The sequence below is a fragment of the Macrobrachium rosenbergii genome, chromosome 27, assembly GCF_040412425.1.
Source record: "Macrobrachium rosenbergii isolate ZJJX-2024 chromosome 27, ASM4041242v1, whole genome shotgun sequence".
Taxonomy (NCBI): Eukaryota; Metazoa; Arthropoda; class Malacostraca; order Decapoda; family Palaemonidae; genus Macrobrachium; species Macrobrachium rosenbergii.
In genome coordinates, this window is record NC_089767.1 from 16278301 (window position 1) to 16296828 (window position 18528).

At 37.8% G+C, this 18528-nt stretch overlaps 1 protein-coding gene across 1 annotated transcript; it reads left to right on the forward strand.

Annotated features, from left to right (window-relative positions):
• The first annotated feature begins 11134 nt into the window (after positions 1-11134).
• On the forward strand, positions 11135-18023 carry LOC136853286 (ionotropic receptor 21a-like). Its single transcript, XM_067128647.1, has 8 exons — positions 11135-11361; positions 12271-12399; positions 13668-13854; positions 14392-14628; positions 15076-15341; positions 16128-16265; positions 16686-16872; positions 17547-18023. Exons 1-8 carry the CDS (start codon positions 11153-11155, stop codon positions 17790-17792), a joined length of 1599 nt encoding a protein of 532 aa, XP_066984748.1. The 5' UTR covers positions 11135-11152; the 3' UTR covers positions 17793-18023.
• Positions 18024-18528: the final 505 nt, after the last annotated feature.

Consider the following 18528-nt stretch of genomic DNA (forward strand, 5'->3'; position numbering starts at 1 on the left):
TGGTCTTGGCAATATTATTTATCATGAAGCTATATATATATATATATATATATATATATATATATATATATATATATATATATATATATATATATATATATATATATATATATATATATATATATATATATATATATATATATATATATATATATATATATATATATATGTATACAGTGTATGTACTGTATACATATATATATATATATATATATATATATATATATATATATATATATATATATATATATATATATTATATATATATATTATATATTTATATATCTATACATATATATTATACATATATTTATGTATATGTATGTATAGAGCAAAGGCGAACACAGCGCACATCACATTTGCATCAAGATCAAGGACAGGAATACAGAAGCAGATGACACAGTAACCATTTATCCCGACATTTCATGATTCTTAATCACACCATCAGGGAGATCTACGACAATAAAATACAATATACTAATAAAAATTACTTAAAAGAGCTATATACAAGACTCTACTTTAAAAACGTAGAAAGCAAGCTAAGAAAATTGATAAAAACAGAACACAAAAAGATAAAATTATCAAGAACAGACAACACACTCAAACACAGACACACTTAGAGAAAAAATATTAAAAAACCAGACAACATACTTAAATACAGATGCACTTAAAAAATACTGGAGGGTAGCCTACCAATCCAGAGGCCAAGGACACACTAAATATAAAACGCACGAAAAAATTTTTTCGAAAAAGGCAGAGAGTTAAGACAAATACAAGGGTACAGCAGTTGTTTGACAGTTCAATATTAAACAACGGGTTTGGTGGACAGACAAATTCCCCAAGTGAGAGTCAACGTCAGGCGAGATTTCCCCTTCTCGGCAGGTGGAAGAACTTTCCCAGGGAGAGTCAGTGACTGTCCAGCGGGTAGGCAAATAAGCTCCCAGGGCGAGAGGGCTACCAGGAACCCAGGAAAGGAACACCAGAAGGCCTCCAGAGGGACACCAGAAGGCCCACCAGAAGGCCTCCAGAAGGACACCAGAAGGCCTCCCTCTAGAGGGATACCAGAGGGACACCAGAAGACAATTCTGTTGGAATAATCTAAAACACCGGCTCTGAAGAAAGAAGGAACTCAGTTCCATCAAGTATGCTATGTCCCTTGACGAAGAGTCTTCTAATAGAAGATCTCTGTCAAAGCGGGCAAATAGTCGGATATCTAGATCTATTCTTGCAGCTGTCTTCCTTCTGGTAATTCTGCTGGAATAATCTAGAACACTGCCCTGCAGAAAGAAGGAACTGAGTTCCTTCAAGTATGCTATGTCCCTTGACGAAGACTCTTCTAATAGATCTGTGTCAAAGTGGGCAAATAGTTAGATATCTAGATCTATTCTTGCAGATGTTTTCCTTCTGGTAATTCTGTTGGAATAATCTAGAACACCGGCATTGCAGAAAGAAGAAATTTAGTTCCTTTAAGTATGCTATGTCCCTTGATGAAGACTTCTAATAGATGATCCCTGTCAACGCAGGCAAATAGTCGGATATCTAGATCTATTCTTGCAGATGTCTTCCTTCTGGTAGTTCTGTTGGAATAATCTAGAACACTGGCCGTGCAGAAGGAAGGAACTCAGTTCCTTCAAGTATGCTATGTCCCTTGATGAAGACTCTTCTAATATATCTCTGTGAAAGCGGGCAAATGGTCGGATATCTAGAGCTATTCTTGCAGATGTCTTCCTTCTGGCAGTTCTGTTGGATTACTCTAGAACACCAGCTCTGCTGAAAGAAGGAATTCAGTTCCTTCAAGTATGCTATGTCCCTTGATGAAGACTCTTCTAATAAAAGATCTCTGTCAAAGTGGGCAGATAGTTGGATATCTAGATCTATTCTTGCAGATGTCTTCCTTCTGGTAATTCTGTTGGAGTAATCTAGAACACCGGCCATGCAGAAAAAAGGAACCTAGTTCCTTCAAGTATGCTATGTCCCTTGATGAAGACTCTTCTAATAGATGATTTCTGTCAAAGCAGGCTAATAGTCAGATATCTAGAGCTATTCTTGCAGATGTCTTCCTTCTGGTAGTTCTGCTGGAATAATCTAGAGCACCAGCTCTGCAGACAGAAGTAACTCAGTTCTTTCAAGTATGCTATGTCCCTTGATGAAGACTCTTCTACTAGATCTCCATCAAAGTGGACAAATAGTCGATGTCACCTTGTTGTCATTTAATTGTTTGATTTTAAATTATTATGGATTAAACCTAAGTGTTAAATATTGTATTAGTCTGTTAGCTCCTTCTCCTCGTCTCCGGTGGGTTGTGTGTTTGAAACGTTTTGCAAATGGCTATTTTGTTTTTTTCATTTTTGGTGTGTGAGCAGAGGTGGCGCTGTGTTTTTCCTGGAGGCACTTTAGGCCGAAATCGAGAGTCGTTTCTGAGCAAACTTACAGAGGGGTATGATATTGGCCAACTGCTTGAATCATCCTGTAAATTTGGATTTACTCGAAGCACCAGGATCCTTCTGCCACCTATTTCCAGCACCTTCCTGCTTAGTTATAAAGGCCAGGGGGCCCTCTCTGAGCCACGGTATGGTGATATTGAAATTATATTTTTGATTATGGCTTAGGGACCCTGCCTTACAGAGGTCACCTGTGCTGATTGGCTGAGCACGCCATATTCATCCCCCATTGCTGGGGCCAGTGATTTGACATTGCCTTGTGTTAATCTCCGGACGATTTCATTTTTGAAGAGATCATGGCCAGTTATTGAGAAGGGCAGAAACCACCTTAGACTTATTAGCGTGTATTGGTCAGGTTACTCCTTTTTAATTGCCTCCTCCTGTCTGAACCCCCTTCTTTTGTGGACAATAGTGTTGCGGGCTATCTTTAGTAGTATGAGTGCGTTGATTATTATCATTAATTAATTAAGGGTGTTAGTTATTCATTTATTTGGTGTATTTGTGAGGTTCAGGTGTAACTTCTATCTGGTTATTTATGTATTGAATTAAGTTTTTTCCTTGGTGTTTTGTTTACCCGCTTGAATTGATTTTTGCATATCTTTTTATTTTAGTATACTATTCCACCTATCATGGACTTAGTACCTGTGATTTGAACACTATTAACACCTTTTGAGATTGAGCATTAAGTGGTGGCAAAACCAGCCATCACAGACTGGCGACTGTGACAGGACATTTCGTGGCTGTTTTTGTTCAGTAGTGTGGAAAATTAATGCTGGGGGTCTTGTTTTTGGCAACATTTTTACACCTCCTCGTGATTAAGTATTTTTGGTAATTGGTGGTATTGTGTTGGCGTGTGATCAAAATGTCAACGGTTAATGTGTTAGAGCTTGTCAGTGGAGAGGGGTGGCAAGCAAGGCTCGCAGAGTTAGATAGGCATGAGTTGGAACAGGTGGCTCAATATTTCAAAATAGAATTCGATGTATTGGTAAGGAAGGGCCTATTGTTATTGCAGGTGTACGAATATGTTAATACAGTGAAGGCAGGGGACGAAGTGAAAACAGTCAAAGTGGTGGAGCTTTTGAATAAGCAAATAGAACTAAAAACCCTAGAATTCAATATGGAAAAGTTTAGGGCAGAGGAAAGAGAAAGAGAGAGGCAGTCTGAGAGAGAAATGTGGGTAACGGATCCTTCTTCCCATCCCTCTTCCCCAAATTGGTTGGTAACACCTGCTATCAATTTGGCTCAGGCTCTCAAGTTCGTGCCAAACTTTCAAGAATGTAATGTGGCGGAAATTTTTGTTTCTTTTGAAAGAATTGTCGCTAAGTTACAGTGGCCCAGGGAATACTGGACCACCCTTATTCAGAGTAAACTGATAGGTAGGGCTCAGAGAGTTTGTTACATTGGATGAGAGTCTATCATCCGCTATCATCCGACTATGAAAACGTGAAAGCCATTATTTTGAAGGTTATGAGCTTATACCCGAGGCTTGTAGACAGCGGTTTAGGAACTTGCGAAAATGTAGAGAGCAGACGTTCGTAGAATTTGCTAGGGGTAAGAAGCAATATGCTGAGGATTGGTTCAAGTCGAAGGAAGTCGACGACTTTGAAAGGTTGAAGGAGCTAGTACTTGTAGAGGAATTTAACAGGTGTGTGCCCGATAAACTGAAGGTACATTTGGAAGAATTAAAAATTGATACTTTACAGGAGGTTGCCATTGATAGTGACGAGCATTATTTGTCACATAAAAATGAATTAGGAGAAGTGATGACAAATGTAAAGCCTGGTTGGGTTAGAACGGGCCGGGGTAGTAATTATAATAATAAGCTTTTTAGCAGACCTAACTACATAAATAAGAACCAACCCAGGATGCATGATAATCCTAATAATAATAATCGCTTTTCTCCTGACAGGGGTAACAGAGGTTATAATAGTTGTGATCCTGAAAAGTTGAAGAGTATGACATGCTTCTATTGTAACAAGAAGGGGCATGTGAAGAGTAGTTGTTTCGCTTTTAAGAGAGCGCAACAGGCAAATAGTAGGCCAGTAATGGGTGTAGGAAAGAAGGAGAAAGAGCCCAGCACGAGCAGGACAAATGACCAATGACTATCCGGTTGTTTTGAGAAGTTTTTGTCTCAAGGTCGTGTCTCGTCCGCAAATAAATGCGTACATGTTTTGTATGACACGGGTGCGGCACAATTGTTGATTTTGAGAAAGGCCTTGCCATCAGATTTTGTCCTGAGCTGTGAAGAATTTGTCTTGTTGTCTGGATTTCCTGATTCGGTGGAGTCATACCCCCCTGGCAATTTTCATTTGAAATGTCCTTTTTCAGGAATGTTAAAATTAGCCATAGTGGAAAAATTTCCTGTTAAGGAAGTAGACATAGTGTTAGGAAATGATGTGGCCTATAAGAACCAGACTTGTCCAATAATAATAAATCCCGAAGTAGAAGTGGTTACTCGTTCTAGGGCTAGAGTTGTTGACGCTGCAGAGTCAACAACGGATGTAGTTTTGAGTAGCTTAGAACGTAGTAGTAACTTAGTTGTAGGAGATATCGACATTGTAAAGGACATTCCAGATTGGACAAAGGAAGAGCTAATTAAAGCTCAGAACAAGAATCCTGGGACCTTCCTATTGAATCAGTCGAGATGGGTGATTTGACAGCCCCAAAGTTTAGGATAATGAATAACATTCTTTATAGGTTGAGTAGGCCTAGAGAGGCTGGTAACAGCGTACATGAAATTATAAAACAAATAATGGTCCCTTGTATTTACAGGACTGGCTTGATATCGTTGGCACATGATAATGGTTTGGCGGATCATTTTGGAATTCACAAGACAGCGGGGAAATTTCTCAAGGATTATTATTGGCCCAAATTGAAATCCGACGTGAAGTTTGTCAATAGTTGTGGTATCTGTTCCTTCATGTCCAATCCCTCTGGTTTCTGAACCTTTTAAAGAAGTCATAACTGACGTTGCCGGGCCATTGCCCAGGACTCATAGTGGGAATGAGTATATTTTCACTATAATGGATAAAATGTCACGTTATCCAGAGCCATTCCCCTACGTTCCATTAAAAGCGTAAAAATAGTTGAGGTGTTAATCAATTTTTTTACTAGGTTTGGGACGCCTAAGGTGGTTCAGTCGAACTGTGTTACAAACTTTGTTAGTGAATATTTTAAAGAGAAAATGGCAGAGTTGGGTATTAAGTCAGAGGTTTTCAACCTGGGGGTCGCGACCACCAGAGGGGTCGCCAGGCTTTTTTCTGGGGTTCGCGAGATCGTTCTTGAGCGAGGGTATGTTTTAGCCTTTTTCAACTTCAACGCCGTTACACGACGCAGCACCTGATCATCAGGCCAAAACAGTCCATAATTTAACTTGTTTATCAAAAACAGTCATAATAATATCTTTTTAATGCAAGTAGCAAATTTATTACAGTGTAGTGCTATTTTTGTACTAGGACATTGCATATGATTAGGGTTACCATACGTCCTGGTTTGTAAGACCTTGTCCTGGGCGTCCCGGTCAGTCAGAAAAATGTCCCAGAATGTTAAGGACAAGCAGTCAGTCACCCAACACTGTTCCAATGTTCAGTGGAAACGTGTGTATACAGCAAATTAACAGCGACAAGTCGTCCCTGCAGATAGACTTTGGACCCGTCAGAGCAAAAAGGCCTAACAGATTTGGAAGCAGAAATGAATAGCAAAAAAATCGTGTTTTCAGATAAACTTGTGACCCGTCAGAGGAAAAATGTCTAACAGATTTGGAAGGAATAAATAAAAATTTGTAGATAGGTTTGGGACCCGTCATAGTGAATACAGATTCCTTTTGTACTGTCTTTGGTTGATGAAAATATGGTAACTACATATTATTGAATAAAAAATTTTAAAGGGGGTCATCGGTTATAATGAGTTGCTCAATACGATCCCGCTTTCGAACATATCTCTCGCATTAAGATCCTAGTGCAGGGCCAATTTCTGAACCCCGGCCCCCCACAAAAAAAAAAAATCAGATAACTGGAAAAGCTCAGATTTTATTTTCGTTGAGGGTTTATTCGATACTAAGTTCAAATCTTTACTGATGGTCTATATAAAATTGTTTCAATAATTCTTCTTTGGAGGAAATAAAATGCACAGTATATCAACAATATCCATAAAAAAGGCTAGGAGTAATACAAGTTCATTTAACTCTAATGTTGTCTGAGAAGAACCCATAAAAATCTACAAAATCCCTTTCACTCCATTCAGGAATCGAACATCATGGAAGAACGTCGTACATACAAACTCCTTATGCTTGAAGCTCGAACTCGCCTCATACAGCAATGGGGAAGCGGGATGTCCGCCAAAGAGATCGCGCGGGAGAGTGGGACGAGTGTCTCGACTGTTTACAGATGGATCCATCGGTGGCAAACGGAGGGCAGCGTTCTCACCAAACCCAGATCAGGCAGACCCCGGAAAAATCCTAAAACGTCAGTTACAATGAATAACAAAAAGCCTGCTCAAACAAATGGGACTAGAAGTAGCTTTGTTGTCCCTCCTTTTGCTGACAGGAGCCGTGAGGCCCTAGTATACTCTGGACAATCAGGTTCATTTTTGAAAATTCAGACCTACCCTAGAGAGCATCTTTCCCGCGCATTTAGATTGGAGAGACTGATCTTTGCCATTTACCACATTAGTCTAGGACCTGAGTTCTGGGAAAGAGTGATATTCAGTGCAGAAATGTACTTTAAAAGATCTGGAAAAGGTAGTTGCCTCTTTAATAATCATCCCAGTCGATGCAGCCATGTGGTAACCTCACAGGTCGAAAAAGATTTCGATTTAGCGTTATGGGGATGGATGTGGGCATACGGGACTGGGGAATTGCAACAAATTGGGTCAGTATTAACTCAGAAAACATTTATTTCTCTTCTGAGAACAAATTTACTTCCATTTGTGAACCAACATGGATTTACACCGGCGAATCCTGCAATATTAGTTCACAACAATAGCCAACTATACAAAGATTGGGAAGTACTAGACTGGCTCAGTCGTTATCCACAGATCAGGGTAATCCAGTGGCCTAACTTGGGAAGTGATATTCACCCAATGACAGACTTATGGCCGTACTTAAATCAACAGATTCATGTCAATTCGTCCGCTGAAAAGGGAAATGAATTCGAAATAGTACGAAACGCATGGCGCTCGTTAAGCGGAGTGAACCATTTTTGCAAAAAGTTAATTGAATCTATTCCCTATCGACTTGGGAGAATCATTGACAGAAATGGATAGCTTGGTGCATGTACGTTTGTGTTTATTTTTTCTTAACAAAAAATAGTCATTCTTACCCAACACAAACATAAAAACAAGCTTATGATAGGCAAGTATGTTTGTAGTTTAAATATAATCAGATGTCGTCTTAACTGACATTAATTTTGTATGAGATTTACTCTATTCATCGAAATACACTAAAATTCTTTTAATTTAATGAAACTCTTATCTCATACGACGTTTTATCTTACGTTTTAAAAAATTTTCTAGCCGATACTGTACAAAAGACAAAACTAATTATTAACTAAACAAATAAATGTTAAAAATGGTCATAATTTATCAAACAGTATCTCCAATTAATACCGCTTAGTGAGATAAAAACCCTTTATATCATAACAACTAAGACAAGTCCAATCGTTATTAGTGATGATTCTCATTCCCCAATGTCTTATTCATCAAAAATAGAAACGATTAGTATAGTGAGTATTTCATGTAGTGATTTTACTTCCTGTTCATAGAGTAATTAGCTTTTCTATCTCCTTTACCTTTTATTGTTAAAATGTCACCATTGTCATATATAACATCATTTTCCTGTGACACAGTTTGCAAAAGTATCAGTGTGTAATAATTGTATTATTAGAAAAATAAACGAAGATTTTACTGTGCTTGTCATTTACTGCTCCTGTTTTTACCATTTTATTTAAAACAAACATTTTACCATGAAAAAATGATCATTTACACTTATAATAAATCAAGGGAAGCATTTATTTTATAGTAATAATTATTACCAGATATGAATAAATGACTCTTGTCATTTCAACACTGTATAAAGTATTATGCAGAAATGCTGTCCGGATTGGTTGCTTACTACATCAACAAAGGGTATTGGTAAGTGTAAAGGATTCAACACCGGCAAATAATAAGTAAATGATTAAAAGAATTGTCAGGAGAAGAAATGTCTAAAAGAAGTTTAAAAAATAATTCCTATAATCACAAGGAGTGTTACAAACTGTACAGGATAAAATTGTATGGATCACGAAGCTTTATTACCGGATTTCTAGGGCTGCATTTTCCTACGAGCTACAATATCCTATACTCTCTCTCTCTCTGCTAAGCGCCTCACCGTACTAATAATGAAATTATAGCCTACTTAAATGCAAGTCTTTTCCCATTTATTAAAGTTCCAAAAGAAGAGGAAGACACTGATAATATTTCCTTTATATCTTTTATATCGTCGCAGGCTGCAGTTGTTAAATCCCCATATGACTCTGAGGGCCTTCCTGATTGTGGTTTTCAGCCTGAATTATGTCTTCAGCGACGCGGGCAAAACCTTCAGCCGTCACACCAACAGTAAGCCTGTACCGAGAGCATTTTAATCAGGATAAAAGATTTCATGTACCCATGCATTTAAATTCAGAGTTGACTGTTCCCGATGACAAGTTGTTATAAGTTTTGGAAATGAAATGCTGTAATGTCATCAGGTAACCTAGAGTTAGTTTGAATTTCTAAAACAATCATTTTGTAAATAAAAAAATATTGCTTTGCTTAATATTTAACTGTGTACTCTTCCATTAATATTGACAAATATGACTTTTACAGTCTCCGTTATCCAACACAGCAGTTTTCATTTGCTTGTAATCGAGTACTAATACTTACATACGAAGTCAGAATTCCAAAACTAAAAGGCACTATTTTTTATTTAAAATCATTGTTCTTGACATTTGATAACAGATACAGCTATATCAAACATGCAGTGTATGGAAACTTTTCCCTAACCACGAATTTTCGTAGAACCAGTGACATGTAATCAAAAATTGTTATAACGAACTGTCTCATAAACCATGTAATGGAGATGAATTTGTTAAACACATTTCAAAATTCTGGTGTTTTCCAAGAGACCGCAGAGACTCTGCTCAAAGATGGCGCTGCAGTCATCCAAGCCGTAATGACAACGTCCCCGAGACTTTCCAACGCTCTTCTGTTTATAGTCCAAGAGAAGGAAGCAGAGTCTCTCGCTGTTATGCAGGTGAGAGGTCCCTTCGTTGTAGTTTGCCTTTTAGTCATATTCCGTTTTGTCATAGCAACTTGTGGGTATTCCTAGTTACCGAAGTGTGGCTGTAACTTCATGAAGAAGTTCAGGAAAATATCAGGCATGGACAGACATATCCAGTTAGGTCTAATTTTGTTCAGAGGACTGCTTGCTGAGCTTGAGCGTTCTTTGATTGCATATTGAGATCATATTTTAGCTTCTGCTGAATAATTCCTGTCAAGTTATGATAAAACGCAATGATATCTTAATAAACCAAATAAAAAATGTGTCGTTAGTTTCTTCGGCGCAATCGGGTTTCCTGTACAGCGTATAATCAAGGCCACCGAAAATAGATCCATCTTTCGGTGGTCTCGGTATAATGCTGTATGAGCCGTGGCCCATGAAACTCTCAGCTGGCCGTGGTGGCCTGTGTTGTTGCGGTGCCAGAGGCACGATTATCGCTAACTTTAACCTTAAATAAAATAAAAATTACTGAGGCTAGAGGGTTGCAATTTAGCATATTTGTTGTTTGCAGTGTGAATGATCGACATACCAATTTGCTGCCCTCTAGCCTCAGTAGTTTTCAAGATCTGAGAGCGGACAGAAAAAGTGCGGGCGGACAGACAAAGCCAACACAATAGTTTTCTCTTACAGAAAACTAAAAAATACAATCCCTACATAGTGAGACTTATACAAGTCGACCATTTTAAAACAGTTGCCAAAGCACATTTACTGAGATTCAAATGATAATCGGTGACAATCAATGTCTTCATAAAAGTCTTAAAATTCATTACTGGACAATATAACAACAATCTTGTAGATAATTGCCAAAAATGCTCCCTTTTATTAATGATCTTGCAATGTGAATTTCCACAGAAATTGCTTCGTCAAGAATTGTCCTGGGGATACGGAGTGTTTAGGGTCTCAAGTCAGGGCAATTCTACACAGGACGACTTCTCTGGATTAATTCGCCACGCCAGAAAAGTGATTATAATCTTGAAAGTTACACTTTTAATTTTCCATGGAGTCTGCAACTTTCCTATCGTAATTACTGTATATCTGTACTCAGTTTTCACTGTATCTGTCCCAAAGGCCTTGGCTCGAATCTTGCCCGGGCTAGATGCACTTTTCAATTATAATTCACCTTGTGTTTATGATATTCCCAAGGTATAGTGAATTTAATATTAAATGATATTTGTGACTGATAATTGTCAGTATAAAAATGTCACGCGTATGTATGTGACATGCTCTCATATATATATATATATATATATATATATATATATATATATATATATATATATATATATATATATATATATATGTGTGTGTGTACAGTATATATATAAATATATTATACATATACAGAGGTGTGTATGTATAATGAAAGTGTCCTAAAACTGCTCTTTGTCCCCAGTTCCGCCAACTGTCATGGAACATCATGGTTGTGGTTGTGAGTGAAGACCCAAAATTCATCAAGGCTTTCGCGGACCATTCGCTCCAAGGGCGACTGCTGGTGTGGTCTTCGAGGCTTCTCTTGGTAACAGGTCTCCCTCTGTCATCCCTTCAGTCTCTCCTGAAGGAGCACTGGACTTTTTCCATGATGAACGCAATAGTCCTCAACGCTGAGATGACTCTTCGTGACATAAGGTCAAGTAATAATAATAATAATAATAATAATAATAATAATAATAATAATAATAATAATACCTATTCATTTCATCTTGGCCCAGCGTTCGACTCTCCAACCGGCCAATGAAGAATTAGAGGAATTTATTTTTGGTGATAGAAATTCATTTCTCGTCATAATGTGGTTCGGATTCCACAATAAGCTGTAGGTCCCATTGCTAGGTAACCAGTTGGTTCTTAGCCACAAAAAATAAATCTAATCCTTCGGGCCAGCCCTAGGGGAGCTGTTAATCAGCTCAGTGGTCTGGTTAAACTGAGGTATACTTAACTTTTTTCTTTCACCAAGGACGTGCCTTTTCCCATCTTATGAACTATGGTCATTCTTCATACTCTTAACTCAACTTCCACCTCCTCCTCTCCCCCAGGGCTTTCACCCCTCCCCCTACCCCACCTCCCGATACATTTTGTCTTACACTTGATGCCCTGGGTAAAACCCTGTGGCAAACGTTTCCTTACCTTTATTAACAATTACTTTATAGAGCATGAACATTGTTCATGATTTTACTTCCATTCTAATAGCCTTAATATTCTAATTGATATCTACTCTATATAAAGCTGCATCCATTGATTTTACCATCGTTAAGGTCCCTTATCAAAATCCATTTCGATTTTTCATTTACAATTTCATTCCTTAACATACTGCGATCTACATTCTTCTCAGACTTCATTCCACCTTAATTTGTGGTTCGTAATCATGGCACCTGTTCTTTTTGATACCTACAACCAAACATCATACGAAAGGATCTCTTAACAGTCCAAAATAATCCCTGATAAAATTCAGACCAACCATAAAGAATCTGTTATATATATTTAGTCAAACGCTTCAGCAAACCTGCCATAACCTTTTGCTGAAATAAAAACTGTTAGCAGGTGGAACATCTACAACTACCTGCCCTACAGCAGTTCCGGAGCAGTTGTCGTTCGAATTGCTTCGTGGACAAACAAGAGAGGATTTACTCCATTTGGGCACATTCATTTGTTTCCAGAAAAGTACTCCAAGTAAGCCTACTCTAAGCTGTTGTATATGTTAAATGTTAAAAAAAAAAAAATAGTTATATTTCACCCTAGGCAAATACAATTTTGAAGTTTTTGGCTGTCAAGTTTCGTAAATTTTTTAGAACTTTCGTTTCCATCGAAAAATCATGAACTGTGAGTTTCTTTGCTATTTTAAATGATATCTTTTACATTTTATTATTTTCCAGTTTGTTTGCTCCATTTTATCTCAGTACCCCAAACATTCAAAGGAATACACAAGGTATCTCATAGCCATGAAGCGGCAATACCTACTGCCTGCAGTTTATGATGATTTTTGTTACGGGACTGTTGCTCAGATATTGACTTGGGTTACGAAAACGCATGTAACTAACTGAAAATTCTGCTCCTAACCGCTGAAGGGAAGGCAAAATCTGCTATAAAGAAAAAAGTTATCTTAGTATGCGTCCGTAAAAACGGCTCCTGCTTTAAAACTATTAGATATAAAAAGCTAAAATAAGTCTCATTTAATAGCTGAAGAGTGTGTCAACAATATCTGGGGAATGAGTTGCCATGGTAACGATGTATTCGAGACGAGAATCACTAAAGATCGACTTTTTTCAAAACATTTCGTCAATATTTGACACGAGTAATTAATGTCGTGAACGTGTGATTTTGAAAATCGGTTAGTGCATTTAATGATTTAGTTCGAATACGCAGGGGACGAGGGGCACAACTCTTACGAATTCAATGAAGATCTGAATAATAATAATAATACAAAAGAAAGCAATAACTTTCAACATAGTACTGGCACCATTTGTTAACACCAATCATATTAAAATCATATTAATACTAATGATATGATCAGAACCCACTTATAAGTGGGTCCTGGATATGATAATAGTAATGAATGGCTTTTATATGGGATCAAATATGCTTATGATAAAAATGAACATTGCCGTCGTCACCATTATTTCTGCTTATGAAACAGTTTGCCTATCTTCGTAAGCGTAAATATATATATATATATATATATATATATATATATATATATATATATATATATATATATATATATATATATATATATATATATATATATATAAGGTATAGATAGACAGATGCAAGGTACTTTTAAATATACAAGAATCTCATAATAGTAAGACCATATTATAACTGCCATTTTGAATGAGGAACATGTAACAGCGGTGCCAAATTACACAGTAATTCTGAAACGCTGTACCGTCATCATCTGCTGAATCCCTCGAAAACACTGATAATGAAACAAATTCCAGCTTCCACGGAGCAACCGTAAACATCACGGCCTTGACCTACGCCCCTTATTGGACTACCATAAAGACTGACAACCCAGACGGAACAGTTACTGAGACTTACAAAGGGACTGACGCCATGCTTCTCAAAGCCATAGCGGGAGCCCTCAACTTCAAGGTTTACAACATTCCGACTAAAAACTGGGATGAGGTAAGAACACATGACTGCGCTCGCATATTCAGTCAGGTGCCTGATTCACCAAATTCTTGAAGGAACATTTATTCCATTTTAATCACATATTTCAGTATATTATTAGTCACATCATACAAATATAACACCCACAACATTTTTGCAAGTTGATTGCCACGTCAGCTCTTATTATAATTATGATCACTTTCATCCTGTTAGTGAGAGGTAAACTAAGTAAGTAATTTCAGTATATGGGAAGTTATTTCATCACTTGGAAGAAAAATAAACTGGGGACTTTTCGACTAGGAAGCAAGTAGTTTACGAGGTGCTCTATGCAAGCCTGGAAAGGAAATATTTCTTCTTATTAGTAAGTAAGAAAAGGTTAAAAAGAGTAGACCTAGAGGAGAAAGATGATAGACATTTCAACGTGACTCTTCTCGCTAAGAAATATATCAATCAAAATTATTTAGACTCATTACGTAAACAAATTCTATTTTTGATAAGAAATTAAGAGGGCAAATTATCTAAAAATTTCCCATTTCTATTTTCCCTCCTCAGGTTGCCCAGAGAGTCACTGAGAGAGCCTCCTTCATGGCCACCGTGTTCCATTTCGTGTTCCCCCAACGCATGGACCGCTACGATTACTCCTACACATATGAATTCGCTTCCATGGCCTTCTGCGCCTCCAAGCCCCAGCTAAGCCCCAAATGGGAAGCACTTTATTACCCGCTGGCAGATGCTGTCTGGCTGGCCATTGTGGTTGTGTTGCTCATTGTACCAGTTTTGTTGTTTGCGGTAAGATCGTGGAAAACAGCTCTTTAATTCAGATATAAAAAATGATCGTGTCTCGCATTCTTAATAACCTTTATTTTACCACGCTGTATACCACATTACAATTACGCTTCATGCCAATAATTTCATTCATTCCAATGATAATGACAACGAAACAAAGATCAATCACTGAACTGGAAAGTTGTAGAGACAAATTCATTTTGCAGGTCATTTTGATGGAAATGTATAGAAAGTTCCGTGTCAGTATTCATAAACTGGTTCTATTATCAAGTCGAAATCTATTTGCATACTTGAGAGCAGAGATCACTAGTATCTCAAGTTTTCGTATTTCATTAACTAGTTATTATTTTTAAGCTGGATAATTAGTAGCTACTTTTAAACTAAATAAATACAATGTATCCTGAACCAGTAGAAAGGAGGAGGTGAAGCATTTTCATCTTTCCTTTCCAGTTAAACCGTATCAGCCATTCGCTTTATCAAGCCAAGAGGATCAGGACTGGCTTCGTGGCAGAGGTGATAGTAGGCACCCTTTTGTCCCAGCCTCTCTCCAAATGGTTGCCCATGACCGCTTCTGTACGCGTCCTGATGACTACTTGGCTCGTCTTCGCATTCATCATCGGGACGGTCTACAGGGGAAACCTCACTGCGTCTCTAACCTTGCCCAAGTACCCACCTAGGGCTGAAACCATAGAGGACCTAATCAAAACTGTGGACAGGTTTGTTTATTTTTGCGGAGGACAGGTTATCTATGAGAGCATGCTAAAGTACCTTGATTATGTTAAGTAACGAAGGCAATAATCATACCATTATGATATTATCACGATCAGACTTTTCTGCTGAGTGTCTTCATTGGTTAGTTTTGTTGATAATTGTTCCTCTTATTTGCCACCATGCTTAAAGTAACCAAGAGCCATCTTGTACTTTCATACTACTTGAAATAACCAAGAGCCATACCACGACCCCCGTAGGCATTACTTAAGGTTCTTTGCAGCATCCCTTCGGCCCCTATAGCTGCAACCCCTTTTATTCCTTTTTCTGTACCTCCGTTCATATTCTCGTTCTTCCATCTTACTTTCCACCCTCTCCTAACAATTGTTTCGTAGTGCAACTGCGAGGTTTTCCATCCTGTTACTCCCCTCAAATCTCCTTTACTTTCAATTTTCCTTTCACCCCTGAATGACATCATAAGTCCCAGCGCTTGCCCTTTGGCCTAAATCTTATATTCTTATCCTATTCAATTCATACCTCGACGGGAAAGTGATTGTCGAATAATGAAGAGACAGCGTCTGTTTGTTTTAGCCAACGTCTTTGGCACTAATGCCTTAATCTGCACCTTGTAATAAATTTATATTTTTCTAGCTGTACTAAAAGACGAAAAAAATACTTTATAAATCATTAGCCAATGTTACACACGTTACCGTTACAGAAAAATCAGTTCTTTATATGCTGTCTTTTTATATCCATTTATATATTTTTGGATACTATATCCAATTTTCTTTCAGCGTAATCTCTCCCCCATATGGAGCAGAATTCCGAGCATTTTTTCAGCAGTCGGATTCTGTGGAATTCCAGACTCTTGCTCGATTAATGGATGTTGGGCCTACAGTCATGGAAGGACTCCAAAGAGCCGCCGACAAAAAGTAAGTTATTTGGGAGTCTAATTTTCCATTTCATCTAGTAAAGCCAAAGACATCTGTTAAAAATAAGGATACTTGTCAAATTCTATATAAAAACCACAGGCATGAGATGTTTCTGACTTCACCATGATAATGCCTATAATTGCCATTTGCTGGGTTGTGACAATCTCCGCATAGATGTCGCTTTTTGATCTCTGCCAGGTGATCGGCTGGATTTGCTTATGCTGCAGTGGTCCATGATCTTGATTTGCCCTTGCAAGAACGAATATGTGATTTTATTTCGCTATTCCCTTTTCTTGAATTGTCTGTAAGTCTATTTCAATTTCACCAAACAAATTGTGAATTATTTGGCATAGAAAATATTTATTAGTTTCACGAGTCATTGACAGCAAATAATTTTTAATTAAATTCCCTTCTTCACAGTGAAGCCTACATGGATGGGAAGCGATACATCGAACAAAATATTGCCCAGTACTTCACCAGAGCAGACGGAAGCACGAAGTTGTACGTTGGAAGGGAGAACGTGCTGCCTGGGCTCGCTGCCTGGCCCATCCCCTATGACGCTCCGTTCAGACCCCAGTTAGACAGGCTCATGATGGCTGTTCTTGAGGTAAAAAGATTGCATATCTAAAACATGCGTGGGTGTGTGTGAGTGAAAAATATTCTTACGAACTAGTGAAGAGTGATCTCTCAGGACAGTAGAAATTACATTGCAAATTATTGTTCCATGTTATAGAAGAATGCTAATGTAATGAAGACTTTAATGAGAGAAAATACCCCAGCTCTCAAATAGGCATGACTCCTGTCCATGAGACGCCTCAACTTTAAAAGAGAAAAACCACGGTACTGTAGACCTTGCTACGGGATTGTGGGTCGTGTTATGGGGCGAGGGTATGTAATAAGAAACAGATGAAAAGGATTCTGCAAAACTTATATGTGAAGGACATGTTGACCTCTTTTCTATTTTATGTAACCAAAGATAGAGCCTTTTAAGATGAATTGTCGATGCAGCATATAGTGAGTTAGGAGGGTTGGAAGTTTCAGAAATACAGCGGGAGGGTGAAAAGTTAGCATAGGAGACAAAATGGATCTGAATGTTTATAAATGGTTTGTTTGCATGTAAAGAATGAAAGAGGGTGGTTTGAAGGGAAGTACGTATAAACTGGAAGTATTGGGAGGAGAGAAAGACAATTGACAAAAAAGGTTGGTTAGACGAGGTGTAACCCAGAACTCACTGAGTGAACAATTGAGTAAAATGACTGTGAATCACCTGTTTTCCCACAGGGAGGACTGTATGAAAAATGGGGAGTTGACACACTAAACGAAGCCAGGCTTGAGAGTCAAAGGAGGCAGAAGCAGCTCCAGGTGCAACAGGCAGCAGAGGAGAAGTTGCCTACTGACGACGAAGAGCAGATTATACGATCTCTCACCATCACTCACTTGCAAGGACCTTTCTTGCTCCTCATTCTCGGCTTGGCTATGGCTGCTTTCTCTCTGGTTGGGGAAATTGTTGCTCAAAATCATTCATAATATAATTACACTGAATGATATTTAAGAAGTCCTCGAAGCGTAAATTGGAGACGTTTTGCTTTACTAAACTTCAATTTCGCAGTGAAATGGACCACTTGTCATATAGCGATAAGATGTACAGAAATGTTCTACTGTATTTCGTAATGTAAGAAATAAAGTGGGGTTTTAAGTTTGTATTGCATAAGCTGTAACTGATAAATGTATCTGTTAAGAATAGTTTGATATAAACAATCAATTGACCATAATAAAACTACTGAACAATATTAGAACTTTGTTTGATAGTCATAACACCACAAAATCTATTTCATGTTCCTTGTGAATTTAAAATAAGATAGGATCATTTCTGTTCATTTTTCAGCATGTATTATTAACAATGGAATGAAAACCTTATATCAAAAGCAAGAGAACTGATGACTAACCTTCAACTCAAATAATTTATTTTTTGTTTAAATATTGCTGAGGTTCGGATTCTAATCCCTACCCCGGTTTTCCTCGAATCTTTAAAGACGAATAATTTTTGCTTCCGTTGTGATTGGGTCCCTCTCTTTTCCTTGCCCCCGCCTGTTACTATGGAACTAATTTACTGACTCTTCATCCAAAATAGAAGACAACATGTCCTGCTTGTCTCTTTGTATTACTATAATCAACAGTGAGATCATCCAGTGAATCTTGAAATATATCTGCTAATTCTAAACTGCATGAGTGGAATTATAACTGAAGCTTCACTCAACTTAGA